The 27184-nt window shown below is 36.3% G+C and overlaps 3 protein-coding genes and 1 long non-coding RNA gene across 7 annotated transcripts; 2 read left to right on the top strand and 2 right to left on the bottom strand.

Moving 5' to 3' along the window:
• Positions 1-948: 948 nt before the first annotated feature.
• On the top strand, positions 949-10347 carry LOC107822259 (putative lipase C4A8.10). Of its 2 annotated transcripts, none has more exons than XM_016648785.2 (10): positions 949-1482; positions 2887-2946; positions 4703-4773; positions 4899-5174; positions 7641-7804; positions 7894-7949; positions 8153-8205; positions 8302-8422; positions 9130-9227; positions 9970-10347. In XM_016648785.2, exons 1-10 carry the CDS (start codon positions 1392-1394, stop codon positions 10039-10041), a joined length of 1062 nt encoding a protein of 353 aa, XP_016504271.1. In that variant the 5' UTR covers positions 949-1391; the 3' UTR covers positions 10042-10347. The 2 variants fall into 2 exon arrangements, with proteins under 2 accessions (XP_016504271.1, XP_016504270.1); XM_016648784.2 differs by having other exon boundaries at positions 950-1482; positions 2879-2946.
• A 257-nt stretch (positions 10348-10604) lies between these two features.
• LOC107822258 (CBL-interacting serine/threonine-protein kinase 21-like) lies at positions 10605-14289 on the bottom strand. Of its 3 annotated transcripts, none has more exons than XM_016648783.2 (14): positions 13271-14286; positions 13134-13196; positions 12965-13036; positions 12780-12887; positions 12620-12691; positions 12489-12542; positions 12341-12394; positions 12080-12169; positions 11877-11996; positions 11704-11811; positions 11503-11622; positions 11363-11425; positions 11159-11233; positions 10606-11078 (listed from the first exon to the last, which is right to left on the bottom strand). In XM_016648783.2, the coding sequence occupies exons 1-14, from the start codon at positions 13430-13432 to the stop codon at positions 10983-10985; spliced, it is 1257 nt and encodes a 418-aa protein (XP_016504269.1). In that variant the 5' UTR covers positions 13433-14286; the 3' UTR covers positions 10606-10982. The 3 variants fall into 3 exon arrangements, with proteins under 3 accessions (XP_075077449.1, XP_016504269.1, XP_016504268.1); XM_016648782.2 differs by having other exon boundaries at positions 10607-11078; positions 12269-12394; positions 13271-14285; XM_075221348.1 differs by having other exon boundaries at positions 10605-11078; positions 12080-12394; positions 13271-14289.
• A 3341-nt stretch (positions 14290-17630) lies between these two features.
• On the bottom strand, positions 17631-18938 carry LOC107822260 (salutaridinol 7-O-acetyltransferase-like). Its single transcript, NM_001326091.1, is given in 1 exon segment — positions 17631-18938. A coding segment is annotated over 1 exon segment (1308 nt).
• A 2615-nt stretch (positions 18939-21553) lies between these two features.
• Positions 21554-23549, top strand: LOC142164149 (uncharacterized). The gene is made up of 2 exons (XR_012694686.1): positions 21554-22527; positions 23185-23549. It is a non-coding gene; the product is annotated as an uncharacterized LOC142164149 (long non-coding RNA).
• The last annotated feature ends 3635 nt before the right edge of the window (positions 23550-27184 follow it).

Raw genomic sequence — 27184 nt, forward strand, 5'->3', positions numbered from 1 at the left:
TCAGTACGGTTGTTGTCCGCCAATGAGGTCCCCTCCGCACGCTAGACTAGATTGTCAGTGTCGTGCGGGAAAACCATTGTCACGAGCAATTGCGGAAGCTGAGAGAGAATTGGGTTTTGAATGATGATGATGATTTTATTGATGACTGAAATGCTGATTACAAAAGATGCGGTGTCGAGGGGGAGAGACACCAGTACAGAAAATTGATTGCTGAAAATGTTTGATTACTTGATCCCCCCTAATAATACTTAAAAAAAATAAACCAAAATTACATGACTAGTCCTAATAAAGCTGTAGAAGCACACTGAATGAAAATGATGTAAACTAGCCTATAATTACAATGAAAAAGACTTAGTTTATTACAATGTAGAACTAAGTCCGATGGCAGCAACTTTGTCTTGCGGGTCAGGGTCTGCGCACGCGGTGCTGTAGGCACGCGCGACACTTGCTGTGTTGGCCTGAGGCTGGGCGCTGGTGCTTGGCATCAGGGTCTGTGCGCGAGGGGCTGCTGGAATGGGCCTGCAGCTGAGCGCTGGCGAGGCATCAGGATCTGCGCACGCGGCGCTGTTGTCATTGGCCAGCCACTGGGCGCTGGCGAGAGGCATCGGTGGGGCGACAGAGGCGCATGCGCGCTTGTCACTTGGCGCAGCCAAGACCACGGGGCCGACCATGGCGCTAGGCATTGTGAGGCTTGCTAGGTCGCCATGGGGCGCGACCAAGGGGTCATGGGCGCATGTCTGGAAAGCAACCCATGACAGTTCATATGGAGAATAGACGATGTCAAAAGTATTTAATTTTAATAAGTAAAGGTGTTCAAATGAAAAAAACTAGTAAAGGTAATAGCCGGGTGGAAAAACCGGTGAAAGTTTAATCCTTACAAATTAGTCCAATGAAAATCATATTTCACTATTAAGGCCCTCCTTGTTTCTTCAACTATCATAATTTCCCCTCCTCTTTTACCTTCTTTACCTTCAGTACCCCTCCTATTCCATCTCCCCTTCACGAACCAAAATCACTCAAAAAAGAAAAAGGAAAAAAATTATGCCTTGACTTATGATCACCAAAATTCTCGTAATTTCTTACTTTTAATCAAAAGATACTTTTTCTTGATGCTCATTTTTCCCCCCTTGATCCTTCACTTATGATCACCAAAATCGAGCAACCCTTTAAGCCCAAGATCCCAATAACAACTTCAGTCCCACAATTTTCTGGTTCAATTTTGAGTTTTGGATCAAAGACAAAATCAAGATTTGACATTTATAAGGGCAGTGGCAATAATTGTAGGCTGTTGTGGGTGGATTATGAAAAAATGGAGTGGTTGAGAAAATTGAGCAGAGGGTGTTTGAGGAATTGTCCCAGAAAGGGTCAGAAGGTTGAAATTGAATCAGTTAATGATGGTGAAGATGTGTTTGATGCAGCTTCTGCTAAAGCAAAGTTGCAGCCTGAACATCTTGTTATTATGGTCAATGGTCTTGTTGGGAGGTAAAAAGATTGGATTTTTATTTCATTCTTTGTGTTTAATAATGTAATAATACTATGTGTGTGTTACAGGAATTTGTTAACTTGTAAATATGATATTGATACATGTGGGTAGAGTTACTTGATATATGTACTGGTAGGAGCTACCCAATGGAATAGTCGAGGTGCATGTAAGCTGGCTCGATACTATCATCATAAATAAAATTATATTGACTTGTGTGATTTTCTCGATTATTTTATTTTGGCATTATCGGTTACTGTTGTATTAATGATGGTTCATGTAAAGATTGAATTTTTTCATCTTTTGTTTCGTTTGTGCTTGTTAATTTAGTAGTGCAATGTGTTTGTTATTAGGAATTTGTTTGTTTGTGTTTTTATAGTCCAGGCTAGTTTGCCCGCACCTCAACTAATTCCACGGGGTACCTGGTACCGCCCGTCAGCACAGGTATCGCCAAGGTTTGGAGAGATAGAAAGATATCACCTAGTTTTTTTGCCTGCTAAGATTTGAACCCGATACCTCCTGATTCTCAACCTACTTCATTGACCTGGGAAATTTGATATTGACATTATGTGATTTTCTTGATTCTTTTCTTTTGGCATCATTGGTTACTGTTTTTATTAAGGATTTTACTGACATGATGGTTAGTTGGAATAAAGATTGATATTTTCCCATCTATATGAAACTAATTAATCTGCATTTAGGTTGCTGGCCTCCCAGAAATAATGATGTTCTATTTTCTTTTCAATTTTTTGTTTGGGTTGGAGTAGGGAGGGAAGAGGGGTATATTTCTGTATCATTAAAGCTTGAAAAGAGTTAATTATGTGAAATATGATTGTTGACATTTAGCTTTAGCAACTGTATCTTTGGACTTCCATACAAAGGGTCCATGTCATAACTGCAAAAATTTCAGATGGCATTGAAAAGTGGAATAAACGAGGAGAAAAAAGACCAATTACAGTTATAACTTTAACTTAGACACTTATAAAAAAGCATCATTTTTATCAGAAGTTAAGGGATAATGTTGATTTTAGTTGACACTTTGTCGTCTTGCCCTTTCTATGAGTGCTGAAATTTTAGTATAGTTTTACAAACCAAGAAAATCTTATCAGAATAGTTATGCATATGCTTCAACGAAGCTACCTGAAACATTTCTGACGAGAATTTAAAATGTCAGCTTACTTTTGGAGTGCTACCAAAAATCTCGTTGTGAAGGTGGGACTGATCTGTAGAGTTCATTAAGTCCATACTTGTGGTATTCTCAAAATGTTGCGCTTCATTTTGCATTTGTCTTATACTTTCTGCTTTTTCCAGTAGTTATCAAGTGGATCATGCCTCCTCTTTTTGAGTTAATTCCTATTATCCAAAATTCTTAGTAGTTTACTTCTGATGCCTTTGCAGTTCTGCAGATTGGAGATATGCTGCCGAGCAATTTGTCAAAAGACTGCCTGATAAAATCGTTGTTCACTGTAAGTTCAACTTTAGTGATGGCCAACAAATTTCAGATTGCAATCCATGATTGTCTGTTACTAATTTTTCTCTATGCATTTAATCCTGCCAATAAACGGAGTTGGCTAGTTCACAATATTTTCCTTTCCCTTTTTCCCCTTTTCTGATTTGGATCTTGTCAAATATCTTCAATGTGGTTTGGGCTATGTCAAATGTCTTCAACTGGACCGGCCCTCTGGGCTTAGTACAAGTTCCAAAGGTTGAGGGAATTGTGACTTAGGTCATAGGTTCGAGCCCTGCACCATGCAAATTAAGTCTGGTATTTAAGTGGAGAAAGATAGAGGGGCGGCTCATTATCCCTGAGTTTTGAAGGTTCTTGGTTCTAATGGTTGGTCTTAGACGGATATCTCGGTCATTAAAAAGGAATCTTCAACTGGGCCGCAGCAGGATGGTAAGTTTGTTGTTGCCTTAAGAATCAGAACCTCTGCTTGCTACTTCAGTGTAAAAAATTGTTACAAAAGCATGGAACGGTGAGTGTCCATTATTGATTGAGTACGATGTGGTTTGCTAGTCGCGTTAAACCATCCAAAGGAGTACATAGAAGGAGAGTTTTGGAGTCGAAGAATATTAAAAGTTTACCAAAGATATGAACATCTGAAGCGACACAAGGGGTAGTGGGGTTATGCAAGGACCCTTTTGATGAAATCAGACATGTAAATCAGCTGAGTAGTTTGACCTGAAGTTCTTTATTGTTGACCTCCTCCACCAATAAGGAGGTTCAAGCATCAAAAGAGGCATCATAAAAAGCTTAAGGAAACTTGGTAACTAATTGATGTATCGGATGAATAGCACATGGAACGTTTGTAGAAACTTTTGGGAAGTTCATCCATGTGATCTCATGAATTGGATTAGGCATCGGTGTGGATAATATGGGAGTTCGTCAGTCAGTGTATTTGTGAATGAAGTGAACTTTGGACGTCAGTCTCCAAGATAGATGTGAAGTTGGAAGTTTGGTTGGCTGACAGATGTTTTTCTTGCCCTTTGTACTTGATTTCCAGAAGTTACAGTCGGATTATGTCACTTTAGGTTGTGAGTTGTGACAAACTAGTAGCTTATGCGTATAGCTTATATCTTGCTATATTAGATATCTACTGTAGAAACATTGTTATACATAATCTGTATTGTCTTTCCATCTGGTTGGGGTGATGGGTAGAATAGGTAAAACCTATATAATTTATACTGAAATGTCACCATTTCATCCTTTTTTTACCTCAATGGTGTAAGAAATATAAAAATTTTGTTTGTTCTGTCGGGCGTCTTTAGTTATAGACCTTTTGTTTCAAGTTTGTTGCTTGAAATTTACCTCCCAACAGCTTGGTTTGTCAACTAAAATAAAGATGTCATGATTTGCTGGGTTTAAGAGCAAAGTGTGACAAAAGCGCATGCTCTAATAAAGAAAGGTGAAGGTGGAGGAAAATAAACATTAATATGTTCATGTAATGCAAAAAGGTAATAATCATAAACAAGAACTGGATGGACAAAGTAATTGAAAATTTATGATACAGTGAAATACATAAATTGCTGCCTAAGCGATGCAAGGTTCAAATCCTTCATTGAAACAAAATTTAAGGCTTATGTACAACTCAAGTGTGCTTTTAATAATACTGTCCAAAATTTTCCTTTTTTCCCCTTTCTGTGTATCTTGTGATGGCAAGCATAACCATTGAGAGGAACTAAAGTTGTTTGAACTGACGATAACACCTTGTGACTTGCCAGGTAGTGAGTGCAATTCTTCTATGTTGACCTTTGATGGTGTTGACCGGATGGGTGAGAGACTTGCAAAAGAGGTACTTCGCTAATGGCTTTCTGATTTTTATACTTTTATTACCGAATGTAATGTCTCTTAGCAAATGTAAGTCCATTAGAATAAGTGATTTGAGGCTTGGAAAAAACCTGCTGCTTTATAGTGCAGGTGGAGGATGTGATCAAACGGTGGCCTGGGGTGCGCAAGATCTCATTTGTTTCTCACTCCTTGGGTGGCCTTGTAGCAAGATATGCTGTTGGGAGGCTGTATGAACCTCCATCAAAAACAGAAGTAGTTGATCTTAATGGCTCGTGCTTAGTCAGGGAAGAGAATGTGTCTGACCAATGTCACAATCAGTTTTCGGAAGAAACTGTTGCTGGATTAGAACCCGTGAACTTCATAACAGTTGCGACTCCGCATTTGGGCTCAAGAGGGCATAAGCAGGTGTTTCATTATCTCACAGTTTCTTTAGGTCGATTTTTTTTCTGAATCTTAGCTATCCCTATCTGGAATTACGAACTTCATTGTGGTCATTCCACTTCAAACGCTGAATATATTGAAAAGTGCAGTTTACTTAGGCAAGTTTGAGCATAGGCATCTATTAAAAGCTTCACTTAAGGAAACATGTTTGCTGCTTCATTAAGGAAGGATGATCAGAGTCTTTTCTGGTTATTTTCTTTTTTGTTTTGTTAGAGGGGGTGGAATTGCTTTCATCCTTATATGCGAACATACTGTCTTTATCTTGAACATCTTCTTGTCAATCAGTCAACTGTGCTTCATCCCTGAACTAGTTGGGGTGGATTATATGAATTATCTGTATCATTTCGGCTTTAATCGTGCCTATTTCATTCCAATGCTGAATAATTTGTCTTTCAATGCAAATTAGGGGTTCTCTAAATCTTGCATTTGTCCCTAAAATTGGCATACAGGCCTCTAACCAATCTAACAAGATTCATGGTAAACAATGGACCTAATGTGAGTCTAGCAATAACAAATCCTTAGTACCTACTAGTTGGTCACCTATATGATGATTTGCTTCTATTCATTTCTGTTCTTATTTAAGTCTGCTGGGATCCAAGAGATTGAAGGTACTTTGAGACAAATTTCCTCCATATGAAATTTATCTTGTTTGCTTTTAGCACATTCAAATATTTCAATATTGCACGTAGAACCGATGCATATTGAGGTTAACTTACAACATGACCAAACCATGTTTGGTGACGTTCTCTCATTTATTCTTTGTATGTGCTATTTGCACCATCTATTAGATGTTATCATTCCCAATCTTGTATGACTGCATGTTCTTTTTTTTTAATTGGTACGACAATACATTCATTAATATCCACATTTCTTTGATAGTCATCTAGTGAATATGCTCGACCTACTCAACAACCAATGTTCTTGTCAAGGTTCTTGGCCTTTAGACACACCTAGAGCTTTACTTGTTACTTAATGCAAATTTGTTATTTTCTTAGGCTGGATATATATATATATATATATATATATATATATATATATATCAGCTTTTAAATTCGTGGTCATTCTTTAATAACTTATCCTTAAATGTTACTCCATGTGGTTTGTGTTCGTTTGGCATGCTACTTTCCTCTTGTTTCGCTCCGCTCTATAACTTTGCATTCTGGACCACCAGTCTATGTTGGCTGGTTATCTTCTTTCGCTATGCAAGTCTTGACGAGTCAGTCCTTATCACCAATTTTCTTTAATTCTAAAACTTTTTCCTTGAAACCCTGGTTCTAGAATGATTCACACCGCTTCCTATTTTTATCTAGTCGACAATATCATTATTTATAACTTAATTTTCCAATCTCTCTATCACTTTCTCTTATCTGCTTAGTCTCTTGTAGACAACCAACTCCTCCTGCTTAAGGTTTCCATTATTCTATTGGCTCCATCCTGTCAATAAGTCTATGTTACAACTACTCCAGATATGTCTCTTTCGAACTAGTTTCTTTATCCAATCCGTCTTATAAGGTGAGTTTACTATCTTAACACCACAATTCGGTATCGTTATGGTGGGACTAACTTCTTTAAGCACACCCATCTATGGTGTGGAAAACTTTGCTTATATTTCATCACACTTTGGCAATGATGTGATAAAATGCCTGCTTATTTAGTACTATGCCTAATAGTCGATGTAGACTGTTTCTATATGGACATGTTACAATGAAAATGGATGTCTATATGGTTACCAAATTATTGGAGGGAAGAAATGAAACATGTGAAGATATGACTCTTGGGCTTAACTCAACCCCAAAAGACTTGCTCGTGAGGGGAGGATTTCCTGAGATTGTGTAAGGTTATCACAACCCATTCCCTCAATCAATATGGGACTTGACATTCCCCCACACGCCCAGACTGGACAACTACAACGTGGATAATATAACACATGGGCCCAATATTGAGAAAACAACAATAGGGATCAATGCGTCTGGCTCTGATACCATGTAAAGATACGGTCCTTGGGCCTAATTCAACCCCAAAAGCTAGTTCATGAGGGGAGGATTTCCCAAGACCGTATAAGGAGATGACAACCCATTCCCTCAGCCAATGTGGGACGCGACAAAACATAAGGACGTGAGGAGGGAAGAGTAAAGGGAACACCAAAGCATCACTGAAAGCTTCTTATGTATATACAATTAATCATGATATTACCCCGATAATATGATACTAGTATAATTGCTTATAATGCTTGGTTCTGATAAACACTTAGCTGCTGATGGTTAGGTATTTTACTTTAGTCATGCTTTCATGGTGCGCGTGCCCCTTAAAGCTTGTGTACCTCAACACGTCTGTTAACTTCGATCTCTAACTAAAATTTATTTCCTAGATTACTTCAAAGACCAAAGTAGTTGTCCTTTTCTTTGTAATTTTTTTCGCTGTTTTGCCCAGCTGCCACTTCTCTGCGGTCTTCCTTTGCTGGAGAAAGGGGCATCTCAAACTGCTCACTGGATTGTTGGGAGATCTGGAAAGCACCTATTCCTGACTGATAAAGATGATGGGAAGCCTCCCCTCCTCCTTAGGATGGTCAATGATTCAGATGATCTCAAATTCATGTCAGTATCAACTTTAAATTTTTTTTCCCCTATTAAAGGGAAGTGGCAAATGCATTATGTTGTAACATCATCTTTGGCTTTCCGTGCAGGTCAGCATTACGCTCTTTTAAGCGTCGAGTGGCGTATGCAAACGCAAATTATGACCGTATCCTATGAGTTCGATTAGCTTTTCATATTTCTTATAATTTATATGCTTTATGCACACAAATATAGCTGGCGAAGTTTGCAAAATTTTCTGAATGAAAACCGCTAGTTTTTGGTGAAAAACTCTTATGGTTTGGGATATCCATATGATTATATGGGATTTACCAAAATTGGAATTGGTTTTATCCTTAACTCATCTCTAAGATGTTGTTGGATGGAGAACATCGTCAATCCGCCGTCAGAATGAACTTCCAAAGGTTGGTATTCCGTTGACTGACCTGCATTATCTGTTAAGAGTACTAATTTGTTCTTCTTGTATATATGTAACTGGATTTCTTTTCATTCTTCTCCAGTCTAACCTTCAAATAAAGGATCAGAAATACCCACATATCGTAAATGTTGAGCAAGAAACTGCTCTGGATATTGACCATAAAGTATCTTCACCGGATGAGAAGCAAATGATTGATTTAGAAGGTTTGTAAACCCTCTTACTCTATTTGGTAGAGTGCCCAGCCCCCACTCAAAAGAAATAAAATGAAAGTAAAATAATAATAAATAAAAAATAACAGACATTACTGCATTTTTCACTTTACCTCTAGTTTAACACATGTGCCTCACACCTTTTTGGTAATAAAGGTTATGATATTTATTATTTTCTTATTGGATATCTGTGATGCTTTCTGTTCCCACAGGCAGAGAAATTGTTTGATGTTGCTTGAGTTTTCCTTTACTTTGGTAATATTTTCATCCCAAAAAGAAAAACTTTTAGGAGTAAATCCTGATATCTACAGGATTTTGACGAGTGGTATGTTAGCAACTTTCACTTGTTAGATTGATAAAAGATTTCGATAAATTGAGGTCACTTTCTGCTGTGTCAAGATTGTTTGTGATATGATCTAGCTAGTCCTTTATTATTCTCCAGGCAGATTACTGTAACTAATAGCAGGATTACGTCATAAAGCTATTCATTCTTTTGACATGCTGCTCCCCGAGGTTTTAGAAAGAGGACCTCATTTATTACTAATTTTACATCTTATTGACAGTTACATTTTATTCAGTTTTCAGCTCCTCTTTTGTCCTTCCTTTTCTTCTTTTGGTAATAGTCTTCTATGTGATTATTTGCTGCATCGGCTTTTTGCTTCATTTGGGATTCTCATAGAGCTTTTCTTTGGCCCATCTAGAGGAGATGATTGACGGTCTTACGCAAGTACCATGGGAACGAATTGATGTTAGCTTTCACGAAAGCAGACAACGATACGTTGCGCACAATACTATCCAGGCAAGCATTAGGTTCATTATTCTTGCTGGTATTTTCTAGTCAAGCCATGTGTATTGTAACATTTCTTTTTCCTTAAGACTTATGTGTTTGACTTTTAAATATTTTGAAGTTTTGGGTCTAGTAGATTGTTCAAGTCTTTTGCTAAAAACTGTTAGCTTCAACTGTAAATGCTATGCTTTTTCTTTGGTTATTCAAATGGATGAATGTTCAGAGATACGGTAGTTTGGTATATATTAAGGAAACTGTTCTCTTTGGTTTTTCAATCTTCATTTACATTCTAGGCAACGGATATGGAGCGAAGAACTTTTGTTGTGAGAATACGATAGTTCATACTTGTTTGTTCTGTTGGCTGCTGTGCAATTATAACAGTATGCCCCCGCTCAAAGTTTCCTCTTTTTTCAATTATCTTCTCATGCATTCTCTTGTCTCTTGCCTCATCCAATAACCAGCAATAAGGTAGCAGGAGTAGTTTTTGGTCATCACCTTTCTTTGTGTGTTATGTGCAAAACACATGTCAGCAGTCAATACAAATTTGTCTGTTTGCAATCTAAAAGGTTAGATATATGAGGTTACGGCACAACTGCCGTGTCAACCATGCAAAGTGCTTCGTATGTGCTATCTTTGGGTGTTAACAGTTAACACCCCTTAGCAACTAAAATATGAATTTTGTATTATTGGTTTTTTGGGTATTTCTTTCTAGTGTCCTATTGAGCTTATTTTATTTATTGTGTTTTTAATTTAGGTGAAGACCTATTGGCTAAATTCAGATGGTGCAGATGTGATTGAACATATGATAGATAACTTCCTTCTCTAGTTGTCTGTTCATCGAGGATTGGCTGTCTCGGTGATAGCTCCTTTTGCTTATCGGTAGCGCCTATGGTACTTCATTCCAAGTCCTAATCACATGCATAACCACGAATCCGAGCATCATTGCCAAATTGTTTCTTCTTGCATGTATATCATGTGTGAGTGTTATCTTCAAGAACCTCACGAATTTGTAGTTGATCAGAAACTCTGCAATGTGTTTTGTCATTTTCTTTCATTTGTGCTTCCTTTATTTTGTCTTTTACGTTAAATTGAAAGAAATGTTCAAAGTGGCGGTAATCGCTGCATTCACAAATTATTTTTTCTCCATGAACATAGTGCTATTTATCGTATTCTTTAGTCTCTTACTCGCATCTTTTGTAAGACCACTTGAGGATGGGCATGCTGTTACTTATTGTTGTGTCTACTTCGGGCAACTATTTAGGGAACTTCACCTTCTGTATATATTTTCAGATGAACCTTTAATCCTTTACTCTTGCTGATGTGTCGCAACCTGAGGTCAGATAATGTGCTATTTTTACTATTTTGATTGGTATAAACATACTGCATTAGTATATCCATCATTGTTCGTACATCACCTTTTGTTTTATACCTTTTTGTGCATTAAATTGATTCGCGCACCATTTCTTACAATTAGTATTCTCTTTTCTAGTGTAGCATCAGGACTTTCTAGGAGGAACCCCCCCGAGCCAAGCCAAAAGAAAAAACGATACACGTTTGCTTCCTAGTTTCTAGCCGTGTATAACCTCTGAAGCTCAAGTCTCTGCTCTTCTTTCCATTTTGAACTTCCAAACTTGTTATCCTCGGGGAAATTGTGTGATATTTTTTACGGTAAATATGCTCTTCAGGCACTTGAGTGTTCCTTGCATGCTAAGCTTTCTGCACCATTTTACGGTCAAGTTAACGAACTCCGATCATACTTGAATAGTTCTAATCCTGTTGGTCTTCGTCCAGCTTTTGCATTTTACATGTTTTTTTTAAGCATCTTTCCTCCTTTGTTAGCATACTTGATAAACTTTTGCAGAACTGGTCAGCAAGATAACATAAGTATGACAAGCAATTGTGAGTCAATCGCAACTTTATTCATCTTTCTGAAGGACATATACCTGCTTGTATAATCTCAGTTCACCTTCTGACTTTGTTATTTCTATGGCGCAATGGTTTGGTGCGAGCTCAACTACCTAAACTTGGACATGAACGGCCAAAAAATAAAAACCAAAAGTATTCAAAAAGACAAATATAACATCAATAGACATTTGGGATATTTTGGTAACTTTGTTTCGCATAAAATCAACATTTAAGTAATTTACCTGGGCTGTTAGGTCAATGTATGAATTTGAAGCTTTAATCATCTTGCTAGGGTGAATTTGTAGCTACAAATAAAATAGAGAATCAGCCGCAATGTTATTGCTGCATGCTAAAAGTGAAAAAACAAAGAGTGAGGTTTTACCTTGCACTTGTCTATTCTTTCAGCTGATAGTCTCACATGTTCTGCAGCAGCCTTTATTTTCTCTATGGTTTCATCGATTGTGTGCTTAGATCCAAGTGTTATCTTCTCCTTTTCCATGTCCTAGATAGAGGGAAAATCATGAGGTTCATGAAAGTAAAGAGGTTTATAGGAAACATGGCCGATTCTTAGATTTCAACTTACCTCTTCTTCAAAGAGACGCGACAAATCTAGGTCGTGCGACATTGCTATTAGCCTAAAGGCATTTATGAAATTCGGTCTTTCGTCCACGTCATATCCTCCTTCAGTTTCCTTTTAAAACAGGCAGTCAGTTCCAATTAAATCTAGTTCTGTCTTTTCCATTCAGTCAGATTTACCTTAATTACATTGAATGTTGTATATCGATCATCCTTGCCATTGTGCTGTTTGGATTCTACGCGCACGACTGGCTCCATTTGAAACCATTCATCTTCAATAATTTCTGCTATTGTTATCCTCTGCTTGACAGGAAAGTGATCATTATTTTCGATCTCGGCTTTTTGGAGTTTTATGACACAGTTCTAGTAAGAATTAAGATTACCGTTTTTGGATTAGGGTCTAGTATCCTGGAAATTAGCTTTTTCTGGTCTTCCGTGAACCAACGTGGAAACATGCATTTAGCTCGATAGATCTTCACAGCAAGCAGATTATTAAATATAGAATGAACTTTTATGCAAGCAAAAATAAAGGATTTTTTAAAAAAATGTAAGCAAAGATATATAAAGCATGCCTTTCTATATAAGTTTGACAAGTTACTATCATCAAAGGGTAGATATCCAGCTAGTAACTCGAAAAGGATTACCCCACATGACCAAATATCTGCAGCTTCTCCCTCATAGCCCTTTTGACTGAGCAGCTGTAACAATAAAAGCAGGTTTATGAACTCGCCTGTGAATTTTAGCTCTTTTCTGTGCAGAGTTGAGTTAGTACAAAGGTATTTTAATCTTTACCTCTGGTGATACATAGCTTGGTGATCCGCATGTGGTGGATAACAATGAACTCGCCTGTGAAGTTAAGTAGTTAACCAAGTATCAATATTTGCATGTATAACTTGAATAGAAATTTTGCTATGTGTTCATGCCTTTGCCAATGTGCTGAGGCCGAAATCTGATACTTTGATATTTCCCTTGCCATCCAAAAGCAAGTTTTGTGGCTGCATTACACAGTAACTGCCTCAATCTTTTTGCATTCCATTTGTTAAGAAGCTAATGAATAGAGTCATATCATTCTTGTGTTCATACCTTTAGGTCTCTGTGATATACCCCTTTGCTATGGCAATGACCAACAGCATCAATAAACTGTTGAAAGTATTTTCTTGCCTCTTTTTCTTCTAATCTCGTTAGGTATGACTGCAATAAGGAAAGAAACACATTATTACTTTGCTTCCCTACCATCTTTACTACTTGTTCTGCTGTTTGCATCTCACCATCTGATCTGATAGTGGCCCTCCTGGTACATACTCCATGACGATATAAATTTTCGTCTTTGTCCCTATTACCTATCATTTGAAAAGACATTAGAAGTAAGCCCGTCTAGCGAATGGTAGCATATTCTTATCTATGCAAGGAAAGTAATGTTAATGTCGATGTTCTTACTTCGTGTATTTGAACTATGTTGGGGTGATTGAGGAGCTTCATTGCCCGTATTTCTCTTTTAACCTGTTGAACAACTCCTTAAGACGATAGGAGATCCCCGAAAAGAGACTTAAAAGTAAAGAGTTAACCTGACTTACTTGGTATATGAGATTGTTTTGCTTGATCATGTGTTTGTCAATGATCTTGATAGCTACTTTTTCGCCGTTGATAGTGTTAATGGCGAGCTTAATCTTTGCAAAGGTACCTTCTCCAATCGTTCTTACAAGATGATACTTCCCTATCATGTTTGAAAATCCCATTTGTTCTGTTACGAAGAAGTCAAACTCTCATTGTTTAGTTTCAAAAGTATTCTTGAAACTGCTTGTGGTTGAGGTGTTCTCGTTGTTGTTGATGTTGTGCGCTTTATATGAAAACTGCTTGGAATTGAGACGTTTTTGCTGTTGATGTTGTATGCCTTCTATAAAATATGCTCCGGATTGAGGAGTTTGTTGTTGTTAGGCGTTTTCGTTGTTGATGTTGTGTGCTATATATAAAGATTGCTTGTGAAAGGTACTTTCTTTTGTTTGAACATTTTGAGTGTTTAGGGAGAATTTGAAATCTATGGCTGAGTTTTGAATGAATAGAAGACATTGACATTGCTGGCTAGTAGTTGAATCTTGAGGAGAATGGCTGGTGAGACTTTTCCATTTTTGGTTTTCTGATTAGCAGTGAAACCTTTTCTATTATACTTCTCAAGGTTTCTTGAAGGGAGACCAAATTAAATGCCTCTTTTTAACTGCAAAAGAATTTTTTTTTTATTCATTTTCCCTTTTTGAAGTGCTACGCACTCGGTGATTCTTTAAAAAAAAGTGCAGTCTGGTACACAAAGCATCTTGCATTCACGCTAGAGGTGTTAAACGGGACGGGTTGACCCGGCCCCGCCCCAGACCGGTTGAAACCCGCCCGATCCGGTACTTAGGGGGCCGGGTTACTGGGGTTGGTTCGTTCACTTTAATTCATCCAATCAACCGGACCAGTCAACCAAAATCCCTGTAGAACTGGTTAACCGGCCCGGACCGGTTTAAAGGCTAGTTTTTAATAAATTTTTTTTAAGGTTTTAGAGTCTAAGGCAATGCAAAACCTTTGAATTTACTCGTTTTTCGTTAATTTACTTGTTAAATGTAAACCTTTCAATTTGTAAGTTTGAATTTTGAAATAAATGTAGCACTTGCAATTTATAAGTGTAATTTTTTTTCCATCTTCATTGTATTCTTTATATTTTTACTTTATATTAATATAAATTATAATAGTTATACAAAATACAAAAAAAAAAAAACACTAACCCGGCTTGGCCCCTTGTACCCGTAACCCTTACGGTTCAATTTTTATCTAGATGAACCCGAACCCGTTAAGAACAGTAACCCCTAACCCGTAACCAGCCCGGTTCGAAACTCGGACGGTTTCAATTTTTCCCTACCTAGCAAGGCCTGGCCCACCCGTTAGACACCCTTAATTCACGTAGGGTCCGAGGAAGAGCGGCACCTCAAGGGATGTGATGTAGATAACCTACTCTAATGCAAACATTAATGGTTGTTTCCACAGTTCATTTCATCGATAACAAAAAAGACTTACTCTAAAGGGGCGCTAGCGCTTAACTAGTAACATATCAAAGGAGCCTGAAAAAATGTAATGAGCTGCTACTCTAGGCTCGTTTCGCTTCTTCAAGCTCCGCCCCTTCTTTCAAAATTCAAAAAACAGCACTAACGAGCCAGAAAACGGATGCGCTAAGGCGCAACTTCGCGCAGGACCCACGTCCTATAGGTCATAAGGAGACAATTTTACTGTTGCTCTAAGGTTTCACTTGGTGATTCTACCAAATCAATTAACTCAAGGCATGCATCGTGTGTATAGACTTCTATCATTTAACTATCGTTAAGTGATATGTAATCTTCACTTTAGTCTATAGTTCGAGGTCAAATTCGGGGTATAGGTCTAACCACTTCAGCTTTCAGTTTCTGGCATGCTATAGTTATAGAAAGAGATCAAAACTCTCGAGTACAGATGACAAACTAAGTAACAAAAAAGTTTTATTTCCTTTTTTTGATAGTTTAGGTATGCAATTAATAGATTCAGGTAACATAATTGACTCAATTAGCCTAAGATATGAATGCATTTACTAAAACAAACATACGTATATACTTTGAGGTGACATAATCTTCACATAAAACCTAGTGCCATTAATGCATTGGTTGGTCCTTATCCCTTTTACCTTTTTTTTTTTTTTTTGGTATTTTCACTCGGTGTTCAATATTCATTTAAGGATCGCTAATCTAGATTTGCACAGAAAAGTCACGGTTTGGGAGGTAAATGGCCTACAAAGGTGAATTTATACTAGGACTAAAATCCGAGGCCTCTGGTTGATGAAAATGTATTTATCGCTCCATCATGGTCTTTCGTGATTTATTCTTCTACTTATACTTGCATAAATTACAAAAGGATGTATATATTATTTAATAAGGAATATATGTAAAATAAGAATATAAGAATTTTTAATACATGGATTAAAATAACTCTCATATAGTAAACAATCTTTTATTTTGATAAGAATAAACACTTATTCTGTTTCTGGCACATTTGGTTAACCAGAAATAACAACCTCTTTGACAACAAAAAGGAGCGTATCAACTTTTCCAACACCATCTCCAAAGCCACTGAATACCTTATGTGGACGAAAAATGGTTCCACCAAAATAACTCATCAAATCACAACCAAATGGAAGCCACCAAGAAGAGGATTCTACAAGCTGAACACAGATGGACCAGCCAAGGAGAATTCAGGAATAGGAGGAGTAGGAGGAGTTTTCAGAAACCAAATAAAGATTGGATAATGGGGTTTACTGAGAATATCCCCCATACAACCAACACTATAGCAGAATTGAAGGCCCTCCTAAAAGGACTTCAACTTGCGGAATAAAATAACTTGGTTCCCCTTGAAATTAATATTGATTCAGCTGAAATTATACAAATGCTAGTGACAGGTAACCTCACTTATGATCCTATAATTTGTGAATGCATGTCCTTAATATGCAGGATGGATAGGGTCGTGGTGAAGCACACTTACCGGGAGCAGAATAGGGCGGCAGATGCTTTGGCTAAGGAAGCAACAAAGGCAGTTTTTTTGAACAGATCTAGTATACTACCAGTTCCTCCAATGTTTGCCAATGATGTATTTTGGACAGACAACCTAGTAACTGATTCGGTTAGATTTTTTGTAGGTTGTAATATAGAAATAATTCTACAAAACATTTCTGCAGTACGGGTACTACAGTACCCAAACAATGACTCATTTGTATAACGTCTTTTGCCAGCTAGCTATATATAAATATCCCTTTTAACCAAAAATAAATAAATAAATAAAATAAACATTGTAACGAAAGATAAATTTCGAATTGTAATTTCGAAGGGGAGCCTTAGAGCAACGGTAATTGTCTCAATGTGACCTATAAGCACGAGGGTCGCGTCATGAAAGCCACCACTAATGTTTGTACTAGGGTAGGTTATTTACATCATACTCCCTATAGGTGCAATCCTTCCTCGGACCTTGTATGAATGTTGAATGCTTTGTGCATCGGGTTGCCTTTTTTAAAATAAAAAAAAAAAATTGTGTTGCAAACAACAAATTTGACATTTTTGTACTTAAATATACATCCACACCAACCAGAAAAACAATAATAAACCAACCATATTAATTCTCTAATCCCCTTGAGCAAAATGACAAATCTAGAGTGTCCTCCCTCCTTACATTATTCTGTTTATATTAGATAGTCCAGCTTATTTACCACTAAGAATAAGAATATTTATATTCTTCCACTCAACAAAAATTAGAATAATAAAAACAAGGAATTTACTCACTCCCCATTTTGGAGAAAAAGCAAAAAATAAAATAAAATAGATGAACAAATCGATTTGGGTCATAAACTGAACAGTCAAATATACCATGGATTTAAGTTATATATACTGATAGCGAAAAGATTTTTTATATCATCAATATAGTTTAACTTGTGATAACAAGTCAGATACCAAGTTACCACTTAAAACTTATCGATCCGTTAGTATATAGAATTTATATTATTTTTAAATAATTATCTAATATTCAAAATACATTAGTCCGACTAATTCGAATATGCATCACATATAACTTGTACTTATATTCTATCACCTTATTGAACCTGTGAATAACAAGCAATGGACAAATACTTTTGATCTAAAATGTGAATAATCACCAATCAACAATACAGCATCTTACATTTTATTTGTAAAAATCCACTCCAATAGAGAAATTACATATCATGTAACACATCAAGAAATGCTTATAATAAAAGGCAGTCCGGTGCACGAAGTATTCCGGCCAACTCTGGAGGGGTGATGTAAACGGCCAACTCTAATGCAGTCATTAGTGACTGATTTCACGGCTCGAACCCGTGACAACTTACCATTGCGCCAAGGCTCCCCTTCATGCTTATAATAAACTTACATCTAATGAAGTAAAATCTTGAAGCTCTTTGTCTTGTTCAAACAATTCCATTTCTTGATCAGACATAACAACCCAAGCTTCAATTCCACCAGAATATTTTAAAGAATCCAAAAGAACAATATGATCTTTAATTCCAAGAATTGCAACAATAGCCAAAATAGACTCACCCCATCCAAAATTTACTCCATTAATTGGAAAATTACACCAACTTCCAATTCTTAACACCTTAATATCATCCCCTTGACTTAATAATTCTCCAACCTGATTAAAATTACTCTTAACAAACTCAAAACCATTTTCTCCACGAATTTTCTCCGTGTAATTACCATCAATTCTCTCAATTACATTCTTTATTTTTCCTACTAAAGAAAACCATTCATTTTCAACATTTCCTATAGCACTTGATACTAAGAAAAAATTTCCAAATGAATTTTCAGGCAAGGGTGGAACTATTTTCTTCCTTATATTTACTGGCAAAATTGCAATAGAATTACACCCTTTTGCAGCCATAAAACATTTCCATAATAAAGCTGTAATTACTTCAACGCGCGTTACACGTTCCTTATTATAACCTGAATTAATTACCTTAGTCTTCATTTTTACTATATTTGAAGCAGTAAAAATGAATCTTTTTACAACTAATTTTTCAACTACAGGTTGAATTGCTACACATTTTTCACTTGACATGGAATTATGAACTATTTCTCTAGGTGGAAAAAATGATGATAAAGATATGAAAATAGAGTCATTTATTACCTTTTTGTTGCTTCTTAATTCTTCACTTGTATTGCACCAATTCTTGATAAATGTACAAAGACTAGAAGCATCACCAATTTTATGTGAAATACTTATACTAATAGCAATTCCACCACATGTAAATAAGTTAACTTGAATGGCTAAAAGTTCTTGAAAATTTGATATTGTTCCATCTGAATTATAAGGTGTGAGTTGGACTAATTCATTGGATTTTGGATTCTTGATAATGTCTAAAAGTGAAACATTCACTTGAACTTCTGCATAATAAACACCTTGATCATTGCAATCAATTGAATATTGAGAACTCATTCTACCAGCCAAAGGGTAAAATTGAGTTAAAATTTGTGAAAGTGAAGTTTTTAAATGGCTACATATTTCTGATTGTGGGATTGTTTCATTCTTGTTGTAGAAAAGAATTAGTGGAATAGATGAATGAGGAATTATTTCATCTATAAAAGAGATTTTGTGGTTTCTATGTTTAAGTGGAGTTGGAGAAGATGGCTTGATATGTTCTTCACAAAGCTTTTCAATCTTCATTTTTTTCTTGATATTGTATGAGAAGAATGTAGCTTGGTTCTTGGTTATATACTGACAGCGGAGGCGGAACCAGGATTTTAACTTTATGGGTTCTGAATATTTGGACCGTGATTTCACGTGTTAATGACTGAATTCTAGATTTAGTATTTATACATATTTTATGAATTCAAAATGCTAAATATATTATTTAAGTAAAAGTTACTGGTTTCGGCCGAACAAGTAGGTCAGCTTGTGCCTCCGTCCCTGACTGACAGTATAAGATTTTTTACACTTTCAGGTAACTAGAAAGATAATTGCAGATAAATTTATCATGTGAAATTAGTAACCTAAAAAAAATAAGGAAAGTAACATTTTGTAACATGTTAAATTGCATTACTAGTGTAAAAATTTTATTGTACTGCCTGTGGATATAAGTTAAATCCTAGCAGAATAAGATGCTCTACTATATTATATATATAGAAATTTCTGGTTGTACAACAACAACGACGATCCAGTATAATTTCACAAGTGGGGTCTGGGGAGGGTAATATGTACGCAGACCTTACCCCTATCCCGAAGGGTAGAGAGACTGTTTCTAGGAGACCCTCGGCTGGTTGTACAACAACAACAAATAAAAATTCAGTGTAACCCCACAAGTGGGATCTGAAGAGAGTAATGTGTACGCAGACCTTGTCCTTACCTTGTAAAGGTAGAGAGGTCATTTCTGATAGATCCTCGGCTCAAGAGAAAGTGAAATGGAAGCAACCAACAATAATGACAACAAGAAATAATAAAGACACAACGTATAATAATAAAAATTCAGAAATAAAAAATACAAAAATAATACTAATACAACTTCACAACCAGAAATGAAATTATATAATTATATTTTCATCTCCTTATAATTGAACGGGAATCTATTTATGTGACAAGGTATCTCTTTCATCCATAAAGAGACAAAAACCACAAACAACAATAAAAACAAAGAAAAAAAAATGGCTATCCTCGTCATGGGATTGATGACAAAACAATGGAGTTTAAAAGAACTGCTAGGGGCAGGCTTTTGCCATTTGCTATAGATAAATAATTCAATTTTATTAATGAATAAAACAAATTTAAAGAGCATAAGTCTTTGTCTTGTGATAGTGTTTGATAGTAACTTATGGAATATATAGTTAAACTATTGAACTAATAATTAATTAATGGAATAGTTCAACTATTAAGTCCTTGTCATGTGTTTGTCTCTCATAGTCATAGAAATTAATATAATATATATACAACAAAGGTGATCAGTTGAACACACTTTATTAAATAAAATTGTATACATAAATCAAAAATTACTTCATATATAAATCAAAAATTTGGTCGAGTGTGGCGTTTGATATGTGGGTTAGTTACGCATCATGGGTTTGGATCGTGCTGCAGACACAAGCCTGATATTTACAAATGGTTCTCCTAAGAAACAATTTGCTGTTGTATTATGATATACTACTTTAGCATGATTAAGTTACATTTTAACGTGAATACTTATCAACCTAAGGCTTAGAATATACGTGTGAGTTAGACGCATGTCACAAGTGGAACTCATGGTATTTAATTATGTTATATCCCGTACCTTAGCATTAAGATGTGCCGTAGTAAATCCACATGAGTTCAAAGGGATTATATCTATTAGGAGATTCTAGAGGGTTAAAGACATTATTATTTTTATAAGACCCTATAAGTTTACAACCTTGATATCGTTAGATATTATGTTAGTGTGATATTTTTTTTATGTGGAATATTTTAGTAAAAGTTTTATAAGTATAATTTTGAATAGTTACCATTATTACTATTTTCGGATATGACAAATTATTCCTCTAATCAGTCCAAAAACTTTCCAAGTCTTGTTTTCATTTTCTCAACATATGTGTGGTGAGAAGTAGTGCAATATCTACTAAGTTTTGTGACCCACCATTTTGCAACATTAATTTAGAAAGGAAATAATAACGTTTGTCGCCACTAGCATTTTAAAAGCAAAAAAATAGTATTACATAAAACCCAAAAGCTAAAATAAAATGACAGTCTTTACATGAAGCAAATGATTTTAAAAACATTTGCAACACCAGAATTATTTGAAACAAAAGTTTCAAAGAGTTGATTGCCAACCGTACTGCTTTATGCTAAATGATGATGTCAGTATTGATGATAAATTTTAGTTGGCTCTAATTTCTTCTGTGATGAAGACGTTAAATGTGAAATTCTAATTTTTACCATTTTTAGAATTAAGTGTACGAAAATTTGTACTCTTTATATGAGATTAGAAAAATTAGAAGTTGAGAATATATATGTATTTTTACATGGATATTTTAAGAAAGTAATAATATATGTATTAATTTTATATGGTACCACATGACCACGATAGTAATGTATATTACAGTAAGGTGTATAAAGTATATTAAAAGTGAATAATATTTTAAGTAATTTGAAATATTTTTTAATTATGTAGGTAAATGATTAATTACCGAGTAGCCGGATATTACCTAATTAATAAATTAGTGAATAAAGATTTAAACCCTCACCCCTAGGTGGAAGCAAGACACTTCCTAAGAGATATGACAACAACAACAACAACAACAACCCAGTATAATCCCACTTAGTGGTGTCTGGGGAGGGTAGTGTGTACGCAGACCTTACCCCTACCCTAGGGTAGATAGACTGTTTCCAAATAGACCCCCGGCATCCTTCCCTCCAAGAACTTCCCACCTTGCTCTTGGAGAGACTCGAACTCACAACCTCTCGGTTGGACCTCGTAAGAGATATGACTCTTACTTATTTTTAATTAGGTGGAGAGACAATGTGTTGGATGGATACTTTTCCTTTAATTATTAAATGGTGAAGATTATCTCTTTCTTACGCTTCCTTTTGAATTCTGCTTGTCGAAGCCGTTTCTGTTAAAAATCCTTGAATAGCATATCTTATATTGTAAATAAAGGTTATCCTATGAACAGGAAGGTTGATCTTGTATACTTGTTATTTTGGTGCTATTTACATGTACCATCTCAAAGCTGACTATTTACTCTACGCACTTCTGTGTCATTGAAGTAAACCAACTCCTAGCCAATAAGAAATCGAAGTCAAACAACTATAGCTGCTCAGCCAAATAGAATAAGATTAGGCATATGAGGAAACTTGTCATATTATATATACGGCTGAATCCTCTCCCTCTCTCTCGATTCATTGGTTGGTCCATGTCTAGAGGAGATTGTTAATGGTTGGAGGTCAAGTTCTCAAGTAATTCCTTTGGCTTCCCAATCTGTATAATTATTTCTGTGGAATATTCTGGTTCGGCATGTCTTTGTGAAAGGAGAATGAAGCATCTGCCAATGGCAACATGTGGTGATTAATAAAGAAAGTGGTGGCATGGGAGTGAAGAATCTCAAGTTTCAAATAGAAGTTTGGTAGTATACTTATCAAATGGATCTGGAGATTTAATGATGGTAAAGAAGACTATAGAAAGCTGTTATTTTTACCAAATATGGGATAGTAGATCATTGGACTCCTAAAACTACACCCACGCATAACTGAATAACTATCTGCAAGAACATCATACGGATTTTTCCCTACTCAGGTATGTTAAGGCACTTTCTTTTTTCTTTTGGCATGATCTAAAATGAAATGAACATAAACGATACGCTATTTCATAATGAATCTACTCCTAGCAACTAATGTTGTCCATGTTGTTCTTTCCGTACAAAGTTATTCTAAGAAAGTATGTATAATCCTTGAGTCCTTGTGAAGTTCATATTTATGGTATGATGTCCATAATGCTAATCGAAGGTGCAACAACCTTACGTCACTCCGAAAGGTTTAGAACATGATTACATGAGTCGAGCATGTATTATATATATGTATCTATTTTACTTTACCGAGCCGCGCTATAGTCGGTCGAGTATGGCACCTATTGTGCAACCACTGATCAGTTGGGTTTACCGAGCTCCACGTGGCCGGGTACGATTCTACCGAGCCTTATGATGGCCGGGTACATTTTTACCGAGTCCTCTATGAGGCCGGGTACGATATGATGATGATGATGCCCACAGAGGTGAATGTTTTTAAAAAGTTCATGTATATATATGTATTATGCATATTATGTCAGTAGCCACCAGAGGCACTCAGATGTTACAGGTTGTATCTCCTCTATCTCTCTTTACATTACTGTTCTTGTTTATGCTTTCCTGCTTTACATACTTGGTACTTTATTCGTACTGACGTCCCTTTTGCTTAGGGACGATGCGTTTCATACCCGCAGGTCCCAATTGATAGGTTGACAGTCCTCCTAGTAGGCTATCAGCTCAGCGAAGGTGTTGGTGCACTCCACTTGCTCCGGAGTTGCCTATTTGGTCAGTATGCTTTGGATATGTATTGATTAGTATGGAGGGGCCCTGTCCCGACCTTTATGATTTTATGTACTCTTAGAGGCTTGTAGACAGATGTCAGGTGTAGGGATACTTATATGGCCTTGTCGGCCTATGTTTTGAGTTTACAAATGGTCATGTCGGCCTTATAGGCCCGTATGTCACATATATAAGTTTGTATATCATTTTGGGTCTTCATATGTTGAGTATTCCCTTATGTTTTATTCTTGTTATCTCATAACGGGTTTTCTGGCTCATTTACTCACGATAGTATGATAAGAAAGATATGTTACGTTGGTACTCGGTTGAGTAAAGCACCGGGTGCCCGTCGCGGCCCTCTGATTTGGGTCGTGACAAATTAAGTGGAGATCCACAGAGTTTTGAATAGAGGCGGTCCTAAGTTATAGGTAGAGGGGTCACTGACACCAGTAAAGTTCGGCAAAAATTCTATTGTACCCATGTATATGTCATTAGAAAATAGTGATATATTAGTAGTGGACACCCTATACGCAAAGCAGATTTTAGTTAAATCAAAAGTGCATTTGTGACCTTCAAATCCTGAGTCCGCCTCTGGTTTTAAAGCTTGTGTCACTTGTTCTCGAGGATTTCTGGGTTATAAAAAAAAAATCACATATCTGTGTGGATCATATGCATATGCAAAGGTGGATCTAAGATTTAAACTTAATAAGTTCGACCTTTAACGTTCTTAGGCTAAAATCATAGCATTTTTGAAATTAAGAGTTTACATTTAATATTTTTTGAAGCTTAGTAAATTTTAGCATGTAAATTTATGCTCCTTGTTAAAGACAATCGATTCATAAGAACAGTGCCGAAATCAGAAATTTCACTAAGGATGCTGTAAAAACTGAGTACTTTGAATCAGCTAGAAATTCCTTAAATTCCTACACAATTGATATTTGTTTGGACCTACGTTGCGTGGACTCTTCAAAATACTCCCGCCTCTATTTCGGATCTCCAAAAATACACTGCTATTAAATAATCCGACATGCACCTGATGATACTTTTGGAAAGCCCGAGCAACATAGGTTTGGACAGAAAGGATTTGCAATTGGCACCAGTAGGATTCAACTTTGATGCACAACTGCTAAGTTCTATACTACTTTTAATTTCTCTTCACTAGCAAGAATGTTTAGACTTTGTGCATAAAAACGTTTATTGGGTTTAATTCCTGAGCAGTGGATAAATACTTATACATTGCTTTGATGCTTTCCTGCTTTCACATTTCATGTGTTGTATTTCATTCTAGTTTACTGCCTAGAATCTATATTTTTTGGACTCCTCTGAAAATATCAGCAGGTGTGTGTCGGTTCCTCCAAAAGTAGAACATTTTTAAAGGATCCGATACAGATACAGTGGTATTCTAGAGTGTCCGTGCAACCGTCATAGCCTAGAATGATATAAAAAGTTGAACTTCAAATTCCTTTTGAATAGAAGAATTAACAAAAGATAAGAAATTCTACATGGCCAAAGGCTGATGGTACCCGTGTTGGGATAAAATAAATAATCCCGCCCAGGAATAATATCCACAGCAAATAATAATAACACAAGAGAGTAACAATGACACCAAATATTTTAGCGGGATAAAGTACAATATCCGAGTGTAGCAATATTACCACTATAATATTACAACTCAGTAGTGTCAAGAGACTACTACAACTTTGAAAGAAATAACACTCTTTATATAAAACACCTCACTACAATATTACTACCACTCACTAGTTATCTCACAGATAACAATCTGTGGATTACTCTCTCTAACTTCTATTGTTTCTCTCTTATTTTGGTGTGTATTAACGGAGAAATGAAGCCTTCTATTTATAGGCACATTTTCACCAACCAAACCAATTTGATTAGTTAATCAATGTGCAAATTCCAGCAGCCCAATCTTGAAAAATTTGAAGTTTTTTTTCTTCCGTCCATCACTCATCTTCCTTTTATTCAATGTAGTAGGTGAGTCAATCACTCCTCTTTCTTTTTCTTTTATTCAATATAGTAGGTATGGACTCCACAAATCTCTCCCTTAATTTTGATTTTTCTTCTTCATTCCAAGTCTTGATCTCAATCTTTGAAAATCTTCAGACTTGAGAGCCTTTGTGAAGATATCTACAACTTGATCATTAGACTTCACATATTTGAGCTCGACTTCATTCTTCGCAATGCACTCTCTGATGAAATGATACCTTGTATCTATATGCTTGCTTCGATCATGATTTATTGGATTCTTCGCGAGTGCCTGTGCTGATTTGTTATCAATACAAATCTCTGTAGCTTCCATTTGTGGCAAATTGAGCTCCTTCAATAATCTTCTTATCCAAATAGCATGACAGGTACATGATGTTGCTGCTATATATTCGGCTTCACAAGTCGAGAGAGTAACAATGGACTGTTTCTTTGAACTCCAAGAAATAACACAATCACCTAAGAAAAATACAAAACTAGTTGTACTTTTTCTATCATCAATATCTCCCGCATAATCACTATCACAAAATCCCATAAGACTGAAATCACTAGAAGAAGAATAAAATAGCCCAAAGTCAATCGTACCTTTTAGGTAGCGAAGAATTCTTCTAGTGACCTTCAAGTGAGTAGAGGTAGGAACCTCCATGAACCGGCTAACTACTCCAACTGCAAAGAGTATATCTGGCCTAGTACAAGTCAAGTACCTCAAACTTCCCACAAGACTTTTGAAGAATGTGGGATCCACTTTTTCTCCTTCATCAAACTTGGACAATTTTGTCCCACTTTCCATCGGTGTGTTCACGGGGTTGCAATCGAGCATGTTGAACTTCTTCAATATCTTCTTTGTATAGCTTTCTTGAGAGATAAAAATTCCATCCTCCATCTGCTTCACTTCTAGGCCCAGGTAATATGACATGGACCCTACGTCTGTCATCTCAAACTCACGGGACATATCTTTCTTGAAAGCTTCAAACAAACTTGGGTTATTACCCGTGAAAATAAGATCATCAACATAAAGACAAACAAGTAAGATATCTCCATTAGTATGAACTTTAAGGTAAAAAGCATATTCATGGAGACAACGAGTAAACCCATTCTCTTGAAAATATTTGTCGATGCAACTATTCCATGCTCGCGGGACTTGCTTTAATCCATATAAAGCTTTCTTCAACCGCAACACTTTATCTTCATGGTTTTTGACCACGAAGCCCAATGGTTGTTCAACATAGACTTCTTCTTCAAGATAGCCATTCAAGAAGGCTGACTTGACATCTAGTTGATGTATCTTCCACTTCATTTGTGCCGCCAAAGAGATCAGCAAACGAATCGTCTCCATGCGGGCAACAGGTGCATAGATTTCTTCATAGTCAATGCCTTGCCTTTGCTTGTAGCCTTTAGCCACAAGTCGTGCCTTGTATTTCTCCACATCTCCATCAGCATTCTTCTTTATTTTGTATACCCATTTCACTCCAATTGCTCGATGACTCTTGGGAAGAGTTGTTAACTCCCAAATGTTGTTCTTCTCTATTGACTTGATCTCCTCCTCTATGGCTTGTCTCCACCTTTTGTCTGTAACAGCTTCATCAAAGTTCATTGGTTCACTGTCAGCAAAGAGACAATATAAAAAATCAAAATTAGTAACTTCTTCAGTGTCATCATAGATCTCTTGAATGCTCCTTGTCCTTTGCGGCTGTTCATTTGAACTTTCTTGAGAAGAGGGAGATGCAACATTTGTTGGAGAAGAAGGCGGAGTTGTGTCCTGCACAAGTTCCACGGTCTCTGGTTCTTCTTCATCACCAAAGTATGGAAGAAAATCATATGAAGTTTCTTCCTCGGCTTCCCAATTCCATGCCAGTTCTTCATCAAATTCAACATCACGACTTACCACCA

Source organism: Nicotiana tabacum, chromosome 9 (assembly GCF_000715075.1).
Source record: "Nicotiana tabacum cultivar K326 chromosome 9, ASM71507v2, whole genome shotgun sequence".
In the NCBI taxonomy this organism is placed as follows: Eukaryota; Viridiplantae; Streptophyta; class Magnoliopsida; order Solanales; family Solanaceae; genus Nicotiana; species Nicotiana tabacum.